We start from the raw sequence: 19,178 nt of genomic DNA, 5'->3' as shown, positions 1-19,178 counted from the left end.
GGTCACGTGTCTTCAGCAGAGCTGATTGAGCAGGGAATACGCAGCCAGCAGAAAGGCCTTCTTTCTGCCGTCTTTCCCCTTCCCCCTCTGTTCCATTTCCCCCGCTGTGTGTGTGTGTGTGTGTGTGTGTGTGTGTGTGTGTCTTGTCCGTTTTGCTCCCATGGTTCCAAATGGGGCTTTGAATGTTTTATGAGCCCACAGAGTCGGCAAGGTATGAGGGCCCGTGGCCTGCAGCCTCTTCAGCCCTCCCGTTCATAAGCGTAAGACGTGGGGGGGAGGCCAAGTTTAATGTCCACATGCTTTCAACAGCAGGTAAACTGAAGGGGGCCAGACTGAATGCTACAAGTCTGCTGTTGTTTTTAATGGATTTCAAGGTAGCCTTGACGGATGGGTGAGAAGGTACTGTCCAAATCACAGTTGCTGAGTGCTGTCCTCCAGTCTGCCCTCGTCAGCCTGCATTCTGACATCGCTAGAAACCTGTTGGAAATGCAGAAACTCTGGCCCTGCCCCACGCCTACTAAAAATCAGAATTCACCTGTTAGTAAGATCCCTGGTGACTAGTCTGTCCATTAAAGTTCCAAAAGCACTGATGGGGAGCGAGATGGTACACTTTTGCTGTCAGTGGCTGGACAGTTGGTACGTTAGACTTCATGAGCCACGTGGTCCCCGAGGCACTTGTCAGTTTTGCCATCGTAGGCCAGGAGCAGCCGCTGACAATATGTAAGTGAGTGTGCGTGGCAGGTCCCAATAAAACTTTATTTACAACAGGTGGTGGGCAGACTCCAGCACCGTTTACTGGCCCCTCGTCTAGGGCATTAGGGTTCTTGAAATCCTCCTGTTTCCCGCATTCTTCGTTTCGATGAAATCCAGACACACACGCCAGTTCATACTTGAGCTTGAAATAGGACTTGCGGGAGAGGGGTGGCAGTTTCCTAAATTTACCCAAAAGTCTCCTCGGAAAACCTTTAGCTTTTAGAGACATAAAACTTTGACCCCTCCATTTAGCCTGTTTATTATGCTATTTCTTTTTACTTTATAGCCTTGTCATTGAAAACATCTTAATAACCATGTTATAAAGAAACAAATAGGTGAAATAAGTTTAAAAATTGCTTCAGGAATCCAGAGTCTGGAAGGACATGATGATGCAGAGGAAAACCAGAGGCTGGGTGGTGGCCACAAGGTCACAGGCCCCGGGTTCATGTCAGGGGCTGATTTTAGAGAGAGATTGCTTGGCCCGGGATACAAAGAGGTTGTGGGCCAATGTGAGGGCCGTCTGGAATACCTACAGAAATAGTATATGCTTTTCTTTGTTTCTCACAGGGACAGAAGGCAGATCAATAGGCTCAGGTTAAATGTAGGTAAATTTTGAGTCCGTGAGGGAAAGAACTTTTGAGCAGTTGGGGTTGCCCATCAGTGGAAAGGTCTTTCCTGACAGGTGGCCATGTCCAGTGAGAGCGTGCCCTGGGAACCTTCAGCCCCTAATAATAATAATAATAATAAACAACAATAATAATAATCTGAATAATCTTATTATTGTATAAGATGATTATAAGTATATTTAAAATGTATATACTGTATAAATGTATAAAAATGTGTGTTTTATAAATACATAAAAATTAAGTTACTTTTTAAATTTCCATTTACTAAATACCTACCATATGTCAGGGCCTGTACTAAGTGCCTTGCCTATGGCTCCTTACTTAGTCCTCCCCAAAATGCTGGCGTAAATATTGATACTACCCTTTTATAGATGAGGAGAGCCAGGATCAGAGGGGAAATGTGGCTTAGCCAAGGTCGCACAGCTGGTCAAAGGCAGAGACTAGAATCGAGGCCACAGCTGATGACCCCCTGCACGCGCTGCCTCCCGAGAGCTGAGCCTCTCTGCTCTCTCTCTCTCATCCCTGGCAGGTGCTACATGAACCCCTGATTGACGAGGACCCTGTGTTCATCGCCACGTGCACAGAGCGGGAACTGCGAAAGAGGAAAAAGCGGAAATTCAGCCTCTGGGTCAGGCAGTGTTCTTCCACCGGCTTCATCATCCAGGTGAGCACTGGGATGGGCCCAGGAGGCCGAGGGGAGACCATCTGCGCGGTGACTGATGAGCAGCCGGCACCGCCCTGCGTGCTTCTCCTGTCCCGTCCGGCCCTTCTGGTTAAGTAGCAGCAGGAAACGCTGATCGAGGCTCAGGCCCCGACAGTGTTGGCCAGAGACTTTACCAGAAGAGTGGGGCCCAAGAGGTGACTGCTGTCTTTCTTGAGAACCCACTGTGCGGTGGTCCCGGAAGCCCCCTCCCACCCCCGATCGGCCAGCTGTCTGTCCATATTGAGGAAGTCCTTCTTCGCAAGCCATCAAGAGCCAGCTGCTTAAGTGAGCATTTGTCAGAAGCGCGGGCGGCCCCTGGCATTGCCACCTGCTCGCTGGCTCTGCTGTGGTCCAGGCGGGTGCTGACATGTGTCTCCGAAGCAGTGGCTGAGCTTTGCTACCGGGAGGGTATGAGGTGTTCAGCCGCTGGGATCGGCCAGGGTGCGGAGGGCACAAATGGAGAAGGTGGGGGCCGGCAAGCACAGAATGTGGCCCCCGAGGGACAGATCCTGATCCCGCCTGATTTTTCCCGCTGGGCTGCTCAGGCTACCTTCTCCCAGCTGTCAGGCCTGCCGGCCCTGCGGTCGGTCACAGCTGACCCCACCTCGCTGCCCCTGCCTGGCTGCAGCCCCAGGTCCCAGGCGCAGGGGATTTGCCCTCCCTCCTTTCCCTGAGCCAGAGGAGGATTCATGGGAAGATTCAGTGGAGCATCCCTTTGCCCCAGCAGGGAAGGTGCACGTGCTCTGGGCAAACGTGACTGCTCAGAGGGACCATCCCATTCTCCCCGGGGGCTTGGGGGACCCTCCGCTCAGCCTGGGGCCGGGATCTCCAGCTCGACCCCAGACTTGCGTCAGCTTGAGCACAGGCTTCAGGCAGTTGCTAGGATGGACCTGCCCCAAAGCAGGATTTACTCTGGATGGGCCCTCTGTCCCCACACAGCCCCCGGTGGCCCCTGCCACCTTAGTATGTCCTTCGCAGTGAAGCTCACTGGGGATGGGAGGGGGTTCGCTTTATGTAATGCCTCGTAGGGAACACTCAGTCCTTTGAATAAATGCTTCCCGAGTAGCCTGTTAGCTGGCGTGCCCGGCCCTGGGATGTGGGGGCATGGTCCTGCCTTCTCAGAGATCTGACACGTTCAGCACTGTGTCCCCCAGCTCGTCTCACGCCCCCTGGGCAGGTTGGCGCAGTGACCAGCTGCCCCAGTTACAGACAGCAGAGTGACCAGGGCGGTGGACGTGCTGCATGATCCTCGGCCCCACTGCCGTCTGTCTGCGTTCCATGCCGAAGTGACACTTTCTGGCACTTGTACGGTTCCCAGGACAGGCTGTCATCAGGCAGCTCTGCAGGGTGCCAGGTGCCTGGAGTGCCCGCCCAGCCTCACTTCCTTCCTGACTCCAGCCTTTCTGCTCTTACCCCCTGACCTCAGCGGGGCTCATAGGTTGTGATGATTAATTTCACGTGTTTGGCTGGGCCACAGTACCCAGATACTTGGCCAAACACTATTCTTGATGTTTCTGCGAAGGTGTGTTTTGGATGAGATTAACGAATCCATAGACTCTGAGTAAAGCAGACGACACTCTTTAGGGGGTGGGCCTCATCTAATCAGTCAAAGACCTTAATGAGGAGGGGGGAAAACCTGACCTACAGTAAAAACGAGGAAAATCTGCCGGAAAACTGCCTTTGGATTTGACCTACACATTTTTCCTGGGTCTCTGGCTCACCGGCCTGCTCTACTGGACTTACTGAGCCTCTATAATCATGTGAGCCAATTCTTAAAATAAATATCCATCTCTCTCACCAGAGAGAAGGGGGACACACACACACACACACAGACTCTCTCTCTCTCTCTCTCTCTCTCTCTCTCTCTCTCTCTCTCTCTCTCTCTCTCTCTCTCTCCCTCTCCCCCTACTGGTTCTGCTGCAGAGGGCTTTCCTGCAGTCCACCTGGTATAGAGGTCAATGTTCTAGTCGGAGAGATGGGCATATTAAAACCATTCATAAATACAGTGTGACAGGTGCAGTGTTAGAAACATGTGTACAATTTCTATACGGGGCTATAGCAGGGCACCTGGGAGCTAAGGAAGGCTCCCTGAGGCGGACGGGACAGGCCATGTGGTATGCCCGGCAGAAGGCATCGTGATGGCAGTGGGCAGAAGGGCCAACGTCACCCACCGCAGGCCCGGTGCTGAGGCGCACCCGCTGAGCCTGATGCAGCACACCAAGCAGTACACGGACCGGGACACATGGGAAAACGCGAGCTCCCAGGCAGCAAGTCGCTTACCCCAGGACTCCAGGCTGGGACGCGGCAGAGCGGGAACCGCAGCCACAGGGCTGGCGAGCCCCCGCGCTGCGGTCTGTCGGGAGCCCACGTCCTACCCACCGCCCCCCCCAGGGCCCTCTGAGCCAGGGAGGAAGAGAGAGCAGCCTAGCTCGGGGCGCTCTCTTCCCTCACACAGTGGGTGTCTCAATGGAAAGTATTCCCGTGACTCCCCTTGTTTCGAGTACCCGTTTCGGGAGAACCAGACGTATTCATCCCTGCGGTGGAAACCCTTGAGGCTAACGGAGGCCCGTCTTCTCCCTCGTGAGCCCGCACCCTGGCGCCTACTCCCAGCAGCCTCGTGGAGGGTCTGGAGGCCTTTTGACTACAGGTTTCAATAGCAGTCGAAGGAGTAGGCAGGGGATCGTTTATAAAGCGAGGCCCTGAAAATCCTGACATGTAGTTGCTCCTTGGGTTGCAGACCCTTTTTAAGAAAAAAAAATTTTTAATGTTTAATTATATTAGGGAGGGAGAGAGGGAGACACAGAAGGCTCCAGGCTCTGGGCTGTCAGCACAGAGCCCGACGCAGGGCTTGACGCAGGGCTTGAACCCATGAACTGTGAGATCATGACCTGAGCCGAAGTCAGCCACTGAACTGACTGAGCCACCCAGGCGCCCCTGGTTGCAGACATTTTGTACCACATGCGACCACAGCGAATGCCTTCTTTTTTGGCACAACCACCGCCATCTCCAGATGTGGTACGCTCAAGGGCGTGTACTCTGTGTCCTGTGTCACAGGCCAGCCAAGAACTGTCCCCAGCCCTAGCACACCCTCTAGCCGAGGCCATTGGCAGAGGGTCTCTAAGAAACGGCGCCAGCCAAGGAGACAGGCTCCACTTACCCCTCTGTGTGCACCCTCCCTGTGAGCGGGGGAGACCGAAGAGATTTGTACACAAGATGAGGCTTCCAGTTTCAGGGGGAAGTCCTGTCAGTGAGAGGCTGGAATTCTTTAGTCTGGGACGTCAGGTTAGCTCCTCTTGGAAGGCGTGTGGCCTTTCTGTGGGGTCACAAGGAGACTGTCCCTGCACAGTGTTGTTCTGTCTGTCCTCTGTCAGAAGGATCGAGAATCCAGTGGGGAAAAGTTGGCCAATGCTTTAGTTAATGTTATATTGAGCCATGGGATTCTTTGAGAAAAATGAGGGTCTACTAATTAAAAACAAAAGAACTGGGGTGGTCAAAACAAGCAGATTTCTACTATTTGAATGTGTCGATCTAGCCACCTGCCTCTGCAGTGTGAGACCGGATTCCCCGTGATGGGTGGTGGCGGGCAGGAGAGCCCCAAGAAGGGGGTGCAGGGCACCAAATGCCTGCCGAGTGCACCGTGCTTGATCTCTAAGGGACCTAGGGACGCTCTGCCCGGAAAGGAGTGGCTGGACAGTCCCCAGAGAGTTAGTGGCTGCCATGTTGAGCAGGGACAGAGCCATTGTAAATGGAAAGCCGTGCTCTCCTGCTCAGTGAACGATAACATTGACTGGAGGTGGGTGGGCTTTGGAAGCCAGAATTCAAGATGGAACTTCCCCAACGAGAGGACCCCCACTTCCCACCCCCATATGTCGTTAAATGTGTCCAGGCAGAGCCCAGATGCACATCGACGAGGGGTGCTCGGAATGAGGTCCTGCACCACTTAGTGCTGAGCAGCTGCTCTGAAAGTGTCTCTCCTCCCTTCAGCCCAATCTGTGGATTCATGACGGCCCCTCAGGGCTCAGGCTCTACGCTCAGGCCCTTGACCAGCATTGCTCACATTCTCTTCACCACAACCGTATGACGTAGGCAGTGTTCCCGCCCATTCCACGGTGAGGAACTGAGGCACGGGGGCTAAGCTACCTTGCCCAAGGGTCAGCCATAAAGCTCTAGACCTGGGATGAAACGCAGCCTTTCCGGCCCCAGACCCCACCCTCTTACCCACCAGGCTGCCTGAGGGAATTTTCCTCGCATTAGACAAAACCATGTCTCTCTCTCTTACCCAATTTGCTTGTTGTTCGATGGATGGTTTTAGCATCAGCTGTTACCGCATCTCCCTTATTTTTGAGACTTACTTTTTACATTGAAAGGAATTGAAGAACTTGTACCGCAGTGGTTTCTCTTCTTATTTGAGTTTTAGTCTTGGAACAGGATTAGCTCAAAATGCAAGGATCAGAGTGGGATTAATTAACTAGAGTGGCTTTTGCTTCTGGAGTCAAAAACTGGGCAGCACAGGGCCCTTGTCCATCTGTTTCCTTGTGCCTGCTGGGGACGTGCTCTTCCAGCCTGGCCACCTTGGATGTGCTTGTGTCACAGGATGGAATTGGCTGGGGTGCAGGACATCTGTCACTTTGTCTCTTGAGTGTCCTTGAGCAAGGAGCTGAGAATTCCTTTATCCCTCCGTCTTTTGGAGTGGGGTTACTTTGCCCAGCCCTCCTTACTGTGGAGGGGCTCAGAGGCGACGGTAAAGTATCAAGTGCCCATATACATGCGTCAGGCACCAACTGGACCCGACTGAACCCCGGCCTTCCCTGTGAGGGGCTTAGACTCTACAACCGCACAGATGTGAATGGATGCAGACCCGCAGAATGCTGGCCCCCATCCCCACTCCAAGCCTTACCAGGATTAGCGCTTCAGGAAGAGACGAAAGCGAGTTTCTTGTGAGGGTCAGTCATGCCAAAAGCGCAGTTAGAGAAGAGAGCAGCCTTGCACACGAGCCTTCCCCGGCCACAGTCAAGGTAGGAGGCAACGTGAGAGATGGGCAGCACAAGTCGGCGATATGGGGTGGTTTGCGGACTTCGCTGGAAAATAACCAGGCTAGTAAATCAAGGCTGGCCTAAGGCAGCACTATCCAGTAGAACTTTCCTTGACAGCTGCCAGCCCATGTGACTTGAGAACTTGAAGTGTGCCTGGTGTGACGGAGGAATCGAGTTTTTAATTTTATTTAATTTTGGTTAAATAAAAACAGCTACACATGCCCAGGGGCTGCATTGCGGGTATAGACCCTTGCTATTAAAAAAAAAAAAAAAAGATTTTTACATAGACAGCCTTTATCACTGGCAGTGGCCTTGCGAGGTACATAGCATATTATTATCCTTACAAATGAGGAAACCAAGTCTCAGTGCAATTAAGGAACTTGGCCCCAAACCACCAAGCCAGTAAACGGCAGAGCCTGTACCCGTTGAACCCAGCGCCGATGCCTTCACTGTCTGCGTGCAGCAGGCCCCGTTCCTCTCCTGGTGAGGGAATATGACATCCATGCTACAGCTCTCACCAGTGGCCACCCCCCCTCCGCGGGATGTCCCAGTCAGCAGCCTCCCACATCTCCAGGAGCTCATTCTGCATAATTTCAACCAGTGCACACCATGCCCTCCAGCATTGCTTCCCCCCTGCGAGGATTCCACCCTCCGCCCACTCCATGCACAGCTTGTGAATTACAGGCTCAAGCAGAAGATCACGGACCCGGATCCTGAGCGACTTCTCAGTCCCCAGAGATGCCCTGCTTCAGCAGATACACAACGGCAACAGGGAAGCCTGGTTCTCTTCTGTTAAGGAGAAGTAGGGCCAGGGGTCAAGGCCAGCGGAGCTGAACCAGGTTCTCCCCGAGACAGGGAAAGTGCCGGAATGCCAGTGACAGCTTCGTGGGTGCATCGTAATGAGCTCTGAATGCAACCGTCATTACAGCTGTCACCGTCACCAGTATTCTCCTGAGAAGGCGGGGTGGGGGTGGGGAAGGGGAGCCGGGCCCCACCTCTCAAAGTCTTGAGGCATTTCAGAAGCCGGCTGAGATAGTTAGGTGTTAGGTGTGCCCTCCACGGCATTACCATGATTCCTAAGGCCCTTTCTGTTGCGATGTCGATATATAATATATAGCGTGAGAGGTAACATCCTGGGGCAAAGCATAATGCTGTGTCTTCATACATTTTCTTTCCTTTTTTTCGCATATATATCTGAACGTTAGTAAGTCCTAAGAGCAAGAAAAACTTTTGTAGGGAAAAAATGAAAAGCTTGGCAATGAAAAAATACAGTTTTCAGACAAGCTGGTAGCTCAGATTGTAAAGTGTCTGCAGCAAATTCCCTATTCCCAGGGGAGGGCAGTGCCCGGTGCCTCTCCGGGCTGCCGGAACTGTTTCATTGTAATGATGCGCCCTCCACGTGTGTACAGGGGGAGCCAGGGCCTTTTGGGAGTCACAGGAGCCAGCACTTAACACATCTAAGCGAAGGGAGTTACCTCCGGCATTGGCCTTTGGAGGCTCTTACAGCAAGCGCCCAGCAGGTATAGGAGTGGGTGTGTGGCTCTCAGGCTATGCTGCCTTTCTCAGATTACTGATCTTTAGGGCGGGCTTCTGGTCCCGACACAATTCACGTGTGTGTCTTCAGCAGTTATAGCAACGGCGGAGTTGGAATAAGATTCCATAGGAGGTTCTGGGGTTTTTCATAGAATTCTAGATTTATTCGTTCTGCAAAAGAGTACAAATTGACATTTACGATGTCTTGGCTGGGACTTCTAGTTACAGTGTATTTATGTTATTATTTAAATGTAGATCCTATTTTATAATCACTTTAAAAGTAAACTCAGGCTGGAGGGGAGGTGGGGTGGAGTAGGAGATACAGGGGAGGGGGATTAAGAGGTATAAACTTTTGGGAGCCTGGGTGGCTCAGTCAGTTAAGTGCCAACTCTTGGCTTCGGCTCAGGTCATGATCTCATAGTTCGTGAATTCGAGTCCCACGTCTGGCTCCGTGCTGAGTGTGGAGATTCTGCTTGGGATTCTCCCTCCCTCTCTGCACTTCCCCCACTTATGTTTGTGCCTTCTCTCTCTCTCTCTCTCTCTCTCTCTCAAAATAAATTTAAAAAAAAAAAGAAGTACAAACTTCCAGTTATAAAATAAGTCACGGGGCATAGGCGATAGAGTCAGTAATAGATATAGTCAATAATAGTGTAATAACTTTGTATGGTGCCACGTGATTTCAGTTCTCATGCTCTGTATGGCTGAAACTAATGTTTGTATAATATTTTTCAATTTAAATTTTTGAGAAGTCACATGTAGCAAAACCATAAATAAACACACTCGTTATTTCATAGCAATGAGTGCCCCCAAATTTGGGACCATTCTTGGATGTTGGCTGCCACCCCGGTGGGCCTTGGTCTTCCTCCACATTTCCCAAGAGGAACATGAAAACCTCTGATCCGTGCCTCTCCCCCACCCCTGTGCGATGGAGCAGCCGAGGGGTTTGCTCCCTGGGAGGAGACTAGCCAGAAGGTGGGGAAATGCCAGCGTCCATTTGTGCCCGTGTGGGCAAACTCAGGTCAACAACTCCAAGATAGCCCTGTAAGAGGGACTGCGTGTCGCTGGCTTTTGGGGAAACGTGTATTTCCCAGGCCAGCATGGCCACCCGCTTCCTGAGTGTGCTGGACACAGTGTACATTAACAGCCACTAACTTAGATCTGGGGCTGCCTTAGGGAACAAATTCTATGAGTTCCAAATGTGCCTATGTGTGAGTAATCCTGATACAAAAGTTCTTCTGTGATTATATTTAGTCTTTTTGTGATGAAATTCTATTTTAGTCTCTAAAAACATAAACACTTCAGAATATCCATAATTCCAATGTATAGAGATAGCCACTTGAGGATATTGTCAACATATATATATAAACACACACACACCCCATTTTATAGTGTAGATACTTATAAGAACATCATGAACCTTTTTGCTATGTTATTAAATAATTTTTGTAGATCATGATTCTAAAAGAAATTGCACTGCATTCCATTATACCTACAGATAATAGTTTTAATCAGCCTCCTTTTCGTTTGAGTAATTAGGTTGTTGCTAATTTTTTTGCCGTTAATTAAAAAATTCTGAGATACATAGGTGTGTGTGTGTGTGTGTGTGTGTGTGTGTGTGTGTGTGTGTAGAGAGAGAGAGAAGGGGGGCAGGCCCTCGGTGCATTTCTGATTGTTACCTTAGATCTATTTGCGTTTCTGATTGTTATGTTAGAATTAATCTCTAAAGGTGGAACTCACCAGTAAAATAGCCATACGTATGTTTCAGATTTTTCTTTCATACTACAGAGTTTCCCTGCAGAAAGATTGTACCAGCTTCACATTCCCAGCACTGACAAGTGGTCTCTCACCAGTAACGTGGGGGGGGTGGGGTGAGGGGGGTGTTGGGAAGATGGCATTGACGTCGGTCCACATACATTGTGTGTTGAGATCAGTCTGTTTTCCAGGGAATAAAGCCGACATCATCTCCACTCTGCTGGTCTTTTTTTTTAATGTTTGTTTATTTTGAGAGACAGAGCAAGTGAGCAGGGGAGATGCAGAGAGAGAGAGACAGAGGGAGAGAATTCCAAGCAGGTTCCACGCTGTCAGTACAGAGCCTGATGCAGGGCTCAAACCTGTGAACCATGAGATCATGACTTGAGCTGAAGTCGGATGCTTAACCGACTGAGCCACCCAGGTGTCCCTCCATTCTGCTGGTCTTTTTTTTTTTTTTAATGTTTATTTTTGAGACACAGAGAAACAGAGCATGAGCAGGAGAGGGGCAGAGAGAGAGGGAGACATAGAATCTGAAACAGCTTCTGAGCTGTCAGCACAGAACCCGACGCGGGGCTCAAACCCACGAACTATGAGATCATGACCTGAGCCGAAGTCAGACGCTTAACCGACTGAGCCACCCAGGCGCCCCCCTGCCGGTCTTAATAAGATGGGCCAGCACTCCATCTATCAGCTATGGTGTTGGAGTTCTTCAGATCCATAGAAATGATGCTTTTAAAGTAAATATGTGGGTAGTAGGCACAACTCTTGAGACGCTCAAAAGATTCCTGCCCCTGGCATGCGCATACCTTCTCTACTCAAATGCTAATCCAGGCATTGCCCAGGGAATTTCGATTTTGTGGGTATAATTATGATCCCAAGTCAGTTGATCTGAAAAAGGCAATTATCCTGGGTGGGTCTGACATAATTAGGTGAGCCTCTTAAAGGAACGGGCTCTTCCTGGCAAAGAGATTTGCAGAGAGGGAGTCATCCGGAGGGAGGGTTTGCAAGGCAGGCTTTGCAGGTGAAGGGGACACGTGGTAAGGGACGCATGTGGCCTGGGGGAGCCGAGGGCAGTCCCCACTCACAGCTGGTGGGGAAATGGGGACCTCGGTCCTCCAGCCACACAGAAATGACCCGAGTGAGCCTGAAAGAGGATCCCGAGTGCCAGCCCGAGAACACAGCCGGCGGACACAGTGACTGCAGCCTTGCAATACCTGGAGCAGGAAACTTATGCCCGCATTTCCAACCCATAGAGCCGCGAGCTAATAAATGGGTATTGTTTAAGCCACGGTCACAGAAGCAGATGCTGGATTCTTTCAGCCACGTCATGTGACCTGCTGGATCATTTCCTCCTGAACACATTTTACCCCTTTACCTCTCTCTTCTCATTCTCCTTCTCTGACCCTTCCTTTCTGTGTTTCTCTGGGAGCCCCGTGTCCCTGGCCACCCCCCAAGAGCTGGTGATACCCAGGAGCGTGGCTCAGCCGCCCTCGGGACGTCATTGCACCTGCGCGCCGTGTCCTCCTCCTTGACCTCCTCCGTGTCTGTCCTCCTCAGTCTGGGGCTGCTGCTTGCACCCCGGACTCAGCGTGGTCACAGCTGGACTCGTCCCCACCTCCTCCCACTGCCACCACGTCACCTTTTCAGGTGCCTCTCTCTGGATTAGAACCAGGTCCTCACATCATTGCCTGGATCTGACCTCTCCTTAGAGCGGGAGCAGTGTCGAGGGCCCCCAGCCCATCTAGGCGAAATGTGAAGCTGTTTGTTTCCCTCCCATAAGAAGGGGGGAAAACAACCTTTCAGGTTGAAGAAAGGGCTTTCACGCATCGTATTAATGTGTTCATCTGTCTGGACGCCAATGCAGTTGTAAAACGTGGTTGTAAATATTTGCGTGTGGAGGAGAGAGGCCCGTGGAAGCTGAAGGGCCCACGAAGGCACAACACAGTCCTGATGCCACCTTATTTCTAGAGAAGCAGGCGTCTGCACGGGCAGTGGCCGGCATCACCCCGAAAGCAGGGAAGGTGTTTTTCGAGGTGGTCTCTATGGATAGATGTCTTCCAGCTTTCGTTACCGGGAGGGGTTGCACATTGCCGGTGATTTGGGGCTGCTGCTGTGGCCACCTCAGCCTCGGCCGGGGGTGGCTGGAGCTGGGAGGCCCCCCTTGCCTTCAGCTACTTGGTCCATGTGCTCCGGTACTTCCCTTGCGACGAGTGGGCGAGGCCAGTTTCTGGAGTGCGTGTGGCGGATTCTCTGGCACCCTGGCTCCGTTCTGAGCTGGAAGGCCACCCCAGCCGGACTGTGGCAGGTCCGTGCAACCCCTGCGTGCCACCCCACACCCATTCCCGAGGACGTCCATGCTTCCGGAGAGCAAAGAGGGAGGGAGAACACGCTGCTCTGAGCAACTGAATCTGGTCTGGAAATCAAAGAGGCGACATTTTGAAGGCGCACCATGCTTTGAGGCCCAGGTTAGCCAGGCGCCCGGGCAGTCTGCCTTCCAAAGGACCTGCGTTAGTGCTGAGAAGGAGTAGATGAGGCTCTGGGTCACCCAGTGCATCTGGCAGGAAGATGTGATTCTCTCTAGATTATGGTGAGATCCAGGAGACAACCAGGGTTCTCTGAAGCCTTTGCTGTAGGGACTCAAGCCGAGCAGTGTTCTTTTGTTTTTTTTTTTTTTTTTTTTTTTTTTTTACTTTCTTTTACTTATTTTGAGAGAGACAGTAGGTGAGGGGCAGAGAGAGGGAGGGAGAGAGAGAATGCCAAGCAGGTTCCACGCTGTCAGCGCAGAGCCTGACGCAGGGCTCGAACTCACAAACCGCAAGATCATGATCTGAGCCGAGATCAAGAGTTGGACACTTACCTGACAGAGCCACCCAGGCATCCCGGAGACAGTGTGATCCTAATGTAAGAGTCAGACCCGCTCCCGCCAGTCTCCCCTCCTGTGACAGAAGAAGGGCTGCATGTTTATCAGGGGAGATCGTTGTCTCCTGTGCAACTTTGCTGGGGTGTCTGAGGTAGGCTGGTGTGCATCTCTGTTCCACTCTTTGGTGCTGACGCATTTCCTCTGCATCTGAAGCTCAGACCCAGCTAAACACGAAAGGTGTGAAGGAAGGCTCACCATCTCAGCAGCTGTTGAGCCTGGCTTTCTCTAGGTGTTCAGACCCCCCACCTGGCTTGTCCTGGGGCCTCCCGGAGCCACCCGTTCAGCGTATGGGTCGCTCTCAGTGTTTGCGAGGGTCCTGATGCTTGACCAGAGTGTTTCCTAGCCGTTCGTGTTCAGGCATCCTGGTTCTGCCTTGGAAAGCTCTGAATTGCCATCCGCAGTACAGCCCTCTGGCCCAAAGAGGCGCTTCCGCGGTTCCTGATCCAGGTTTGGTGCCTCCCCCTCCCTTACGGGCTGAGTTGTGCCCCTCAGATGCATGTGTTTTAGTCCTTACCCCCCAGGACTGCAGAATATAACTATATTTGGAGATGGGACCTGTAAAGAGTTAATTAATTCATGTTAAAAAGATGTCATTGGCAGGGGCCCTGATCTCACATGACTGGTTTCCTCCAAGAAGAAGAGACAGGACCCAGGCACATGCAGAGGGACGACCATGTGAACATACAGTGAGCAGAGGCCTCAGGAGAAACCAGTGGACCTACAGTGTCCAAAACTGTGAGGAAGTACATTCTGTTGTTTAAGCCATTAGGTCTGGATTAGCGGATGGATCCATCAACCCCTCGCACCTCTCACCAGTCATAGAAAGAGTGGTATCAGAAGAACCGATTGTGGTTTGACCCGCGGAGAATGAGACAGTCCCCAGCCATGTTGTTAATAAGCCAGGATCCCCTTAACTTGGCTGGTCATGGCATCCAGTGACCGTCTCCAAAGGCTTTAGTGTTTGTCTTCTCCAACTATTCTTGCTAAGTCACGTTTCTTGTGTCCTATGCTAGAATGCCGTTATTTTTTGAACTTGGTTGTGGGATTTGACATTCAGTCCTGTTAAACTTGGCCTGCATTGACCGCCTCCATCCCTGGGGGCTGGGGGGAGGGGGCTTTAGAAACCATGCTGGGTGACATGGTGGGCCTGAGGGGTTCCGGTGACATTCTTCCCATTTCCTGGTGGAGGATTTACTTTTGGAGACACACGGGACAAAGCTAACTGTCCCTGTGGTGGATTTCAGGACACACCGGGCCCAGGCGTGGATGTCATGTAATTTCAGGCAGGGTATCTGGGAGAGGCGGGTCCGAATCCGAGCCCTGGGTTCAGAAGTCGTGGTAGTGGTCATAAGAGTGGGGCTTTGCTGAAGGAGAGAAGACAGGTTCCGAGAAGACGGCCTAGCTCTGCTGGAATCACATGTGACATGTAATAGGGATGGAGATTGGCTTCTCTGTCCCTGTGTTTTCCTCTCTATCAAAGGGATTCCTTCTGGGAATTGAGGTGGAAAAGGCAGAGAGGCCCCAAAGTGAAATGTCAGAGTTGTTGCCAAGTTATCTGCAAAGGTGTTCTGTATCATCGAGGCATTACCTGCCAGGCTGCAAGAAAGGAGGGTCCTCCCTGAGGACGTCTCGGGTGAGTGAGTGAGTGAGTGGGACAGGATTAACCCTCGGAAGATGAGCTGCTTTTAAAATTAGACTTACATGGGGTGCCTGGGGCGGCTCAGTCGGTTAGGCCTCTGACTCTTGGTTTGTGAGTTCAAACCCCACGTCAGGCTCTGTGCAGGTGGCATGGAGCCTGCTTAGGATTCTCTGTCTCCCCCTCCCTCTGTGCCCCTCCCCAGCACTCACTCTCTCTCTGTCTCTCTCTCTTTCTCTCTGTCTCTCTCTCCTTCTTTCTCTCAGAATAAATAAATAAACTTTAAATAAAATTAGGCTTTATTTCTAGAACATCAGACACTGTGTTTTGCAAGTGATCATAGTTCTCTGGCCAGACAGGTATCCCTCCCTGGGGCCATGTTGGTTTTTCATAGCAGAGTATCATTGGCTGTCTGCATGGGCAAGCCTGCCCTCAACAGTTCCGTGCCTCAGGACGAACAGGGCTAGCCTCATTGCCAACCAAGTGTCTGTTGTCTCTAGGCACTGGACAGGCACAAGTGAGCACTATTAGTTTGTGAATGCTGCCCGTAAAGGCACGTAGAACATTCCCCAAGAACTTTTCTCCCTCACGGAGATCACTAGGTAATACCCAGATGATAGATTCTTCATGACTCGGTCAATCATTGGGAGACCCATACTTTTCTTGCATCTATTCCCATTCCCTGTGATGACCGCTTGGGTGATGTTCATGGAAGATGTTCATGCCACCACAGAGAGTTGAAGAATTGCTTGCCAATTCCAGCACGTCCTCTTTGCTGGTCCTGGCACCTCAGGTGAGTTTTTAATCCCTGATCCTGTCTCCTCCTCTGCCGCATGAGGTGACTGCTACCTCTTCTGCCTCTGTGGTGGCTTCTGAAAAGAATAAGGAGTAATTGCAGATTCACTTTGTGAATTAAAATCTGTGTTCAAATGGAAAGGATGCAGATAAGTGTATCCCTTCCAGGTGAGGTAGCCGTTAGTTTATATTCATTGTATGCTCAAGTCCCTCCCGTGCTTCTGGACTGGGGGATGTTTGGATTGACCTCAGCTCCCAAATTCATCACGTGTGATCATTTGTCCCTTTTCTCCTCCTACCTTGACATTTCCAAACTGAAAAGTCTGGGCTGAGCCACCAGCTGCCTAGGTTACAGGGTGACCTTGGGAATGATCTGGGGCCTCTGCGGGCTGACGAGGTGATGGGGTCGTAGGGACTGTGGAACTGGTGGCTCAAGGAAGAGGTGGCTTTCCCACCCATTTTTGGCCCAGCGACAGCCACCTGTGCTTCCCCAAAGCCTTAGGTCCCAGGGCTGACACTGACTCCCGTGTGTTCCTGTTTAAGATTTACGTCCACTTGAAGGAAGGTGGGGGCCCAGATGGGCTGGATGCGCTCAAGAATAAGCCCCAGCTGCACAGCATGGTCGCCCGGAGCCTGTGCCGGAACGCGGCGGGCAAGAACTACATCATCTTCACGGGGCCCAGCATCACCAGCCTGAGCCTGTTTGAGGAGCTGGAAAAGCAAGGTTTGTCACAGGGCGGTCTGGTCCAAGAGTGGCCCCTCGCCCCTGGAAGGGTGGTGGGAGAGTCTGGAGGTGCACGTGCATAGCAACTGGCACAGACCATAGGCCACTGGGCCAGGAGGGGACACGGGGGTCTCAGCCTGCCGCATGCCTGCCTGGACCCTGCCGGGCGCTGGTGATCTACAGGGATACTGGCCACAGACTTGCAGTGTGTGGGGGGCGTGTCGGCCCAAAGCTCCACCCAGGGCACATTTCGTCCTGTCCTTTGTTGTGAGACTGTGGCCGTGGAGGGGTTCTTCTAGTGTCTTATTCCGTTTGGGCTGCTCTACCAAATTACCACAGACTGGGCAGCTTATAAACAGCACACATTCCTTGCAGTTCTGGAGGCTAGAAGTTCAAGATCAGGGCGCCAGTGTGATTGGGTCTCTTCTAGGTTGCTGATCTCATGTGACCAAAGGCACAAGGGAGTTCTCTGGGGTCCCTTTCCTTTTCATCTTTTTTTTTTTTTTTAATGTTTTTTATTCTTGAGAGAGAGGAAGACAGAGCATGAGCAGGGGAGGGCCAGAGAGAGAGGGAGGGAGAGCCAGAATCTAAAGCAGGCTCCAGGGTCCAAGTTGTCAGCACACAGCGGATGCGGGGCTCGAACTCACAAACCGCGAGATCATGATCCAAGTCGAAGTCAGATGCTTAGCCAACCAAGTCATCCAGGCACCCCATCTGGGGTCCCTTTTCTTAAGGTCACTGCTCCCTGTGCATGAGGGCTCCACCCTCGTGACTCAGGCACCTCCCAAGAGCCCTGCTGCTTAACACCATCACCTTGGGCACTAGGCTTTCAGCAGAAGAATTTGGGGGGGAACACACACATTTGATCTGTAGCTCCTACAAAGGTTCTGAAACCTGGACTCACCCGCATCTATAATGTGGTCCTTCCAGTTGACACAGATGTCACAGAGAATTATGTAGAATTAATACAGGCAGCAGTACAGGGGGCCTCAGAACATTCTTAGTGTGCCATGGTGCTGGCATATTTCATTCATCTGGTCAGAGATTAGGAGGCCTTCTGTGGCTGTGGCACCAACGGGGGTTGTAGAAAGAGATCTGGACCAAGTCAGGGAGCCTGACAGAAAGCTGTATATCCTTTGCTTTGTCCTACATTTGGGGGGATTTATGTCGAATCCACTCGAGAGAAACATAAAAAGCCTCTCCTCCACTATGGCAGCCACTGAAATTGCAGACCCATTGCTTAGCAACAGATCAGACATCTGACCTTAAAACAAAACCCTCACAAGTGATGGGGAGCCAGCAGCTTCTGACCTTGACCTCAGCCACTGTGACAAGGAAGCAGCCCCTGGACTGTGTGCCCCGCTGGCCCTGGCTGTGTCTGACTCACCGGCAAAGTCCAGTGCCCAACAGGGCTCAGTGTTTAATTGCTGGGAGAACTCAGGGTGGAGAGATCAGACCACGGGAAGAGGGGCTGTGGAAGCCACGTTGGAGAAAATGGGCTGTAATGAGTGTTAACCAGCCACGCTGGAAGAACGATGAGCTCCCATGTTAGAGCATGTGGTAAGAGCCAGGGTGCCATCCCTGCTCACCCGCTCGTTCAAGTCCAACTGTGGGTGCGTGGCCATGAACCCTGGGGCCCTGATAGCATTCGCGTGCCGTTGGGGCCACCACGCCTCACACAGTATGTGCTCCCATCACCTGGACTGAGAGTCAGGTGGTGCATGTTTTCCAGGTGGGGCTGGTGTGGGGCAGAGTGAGGGTGCCCAAGGACTGTCACGGGCCATCAGTGCTGCTGCATGGACAGCTGGCCATGCTGGTGTGTGATTCTGGGAAGAAAAGGATGCTCCCCAGCTCAGGGAATCAGGGAAAGGCTGGAGGAGAATCTTCTAGTGGGAAGAACATAATTAGACATGGAATTGGAGTTTTCCCAAGAATGGGCAAAGATTTCATTGCCCATCTTCTGGAAGCTTCTAGAGCTCCTGCATACTTCTTGCACGCCTCGACTGTGATGACAGACATCTGGGCTGGAAGTTCCCCATTGTCCCCTCACTGGTGGCTGCATGGGCCCCCAGGGAGTCTGGCTGCACTGGACGGGGCAGGTGCCCTCCAGGGCATTCTCACGGGCAGCCAGGATTGAAGAAGGGCATCGTAGCCGAGAGTCTGGCCGTCCCTCCGCGGGTGCACAGAAACCACTTTGTAGAAGACCCAGAAGAAGACGTTGATATAATAAACACTATTTTCATAAAGAGGCAGATTCATGAGACTTGGGTGCTGTTTGGATTTTCTTCCCCTCTTACCGAATTGTTTGGCTGATTGTGTACACGGCCTCAGCGGGAGGATTTAAAACATCAGTTTTCCTTGTTCATCGAATCCTCCCCACTGTTTTAAAAATAGTTTTTTCCTTTTAAGTATTAAGGCTAGGGTCGTTGGAGGAGTTCAGGGTACACAGGTGTGAGTGGCCAGCAGCCCCCTGCTTCAGAGCAGTGAGACTCGATCATGGCACCCAGGGGCTCTTCCTCTGTACCCACTGCTGCTCATAAGGCAGTGGGAACGGGGTGGTTCCTCTGGCCACACCCCTGCCCCAGGGCAGGCTGGAGACCCAGGGATGAGGGGAGCAGGCACACAGGTCATAGAACGTTTCAAGTTAGTGATGATGTCATGCCAGCCTTCAGTGAGCTTCAGTCTGTGATGGAAGAGCCCCGG

At 51.9% G+C, this 19,178-nt stretch overlaps 1 protein-coding gene across 1 annotated transcript in view; it reads left to right on the top strand.

Moving 5' to 3' along the window:
• Positions 1 to 19,178, top strand: part of PGBD5 (piggyBac transposable element derived 5) — a 33,425-nt gene that overhangs the window by 5,498 nt on the left and 8,749 nt on the right. Inside the window, exons 2-3 of the mRNA XM_077751654.1 lie at positions 1,909 to 2,043; positions 16,295 to 16,475. Coding sequence (XP_077607780.1) covers positions 1,909 to 2,043; positions 16,295 to 16,475 — 316 coding nt within the window. The remainder of the gene's footprint in view (positions 1 to 1,908; positions 2,044 to 16,294; positions 16,476 to 19,178) is intronic.

The sequence above is a fragment of the Crocuta crocuta genome, unplaced genomic scaffold (genome assembly GCF_008692635.1).
Source record: "Crocuta crocuta isolate KB4526 unplaced genomic scaffold, BGI_CrCroc_1.0 scaffold59, whole genome shotgun sequence".
Classification (NCBI taxonomy): domain Eukaryota; kingdom Metazoa; phylum Chordata; class Mammalia; order Carnivora; family Hyaenidae; genus Crocuta; species Crocuta crocuta.
This window is presented reverse-complemented; position numbering and strand designations above follow the sequence as displayed.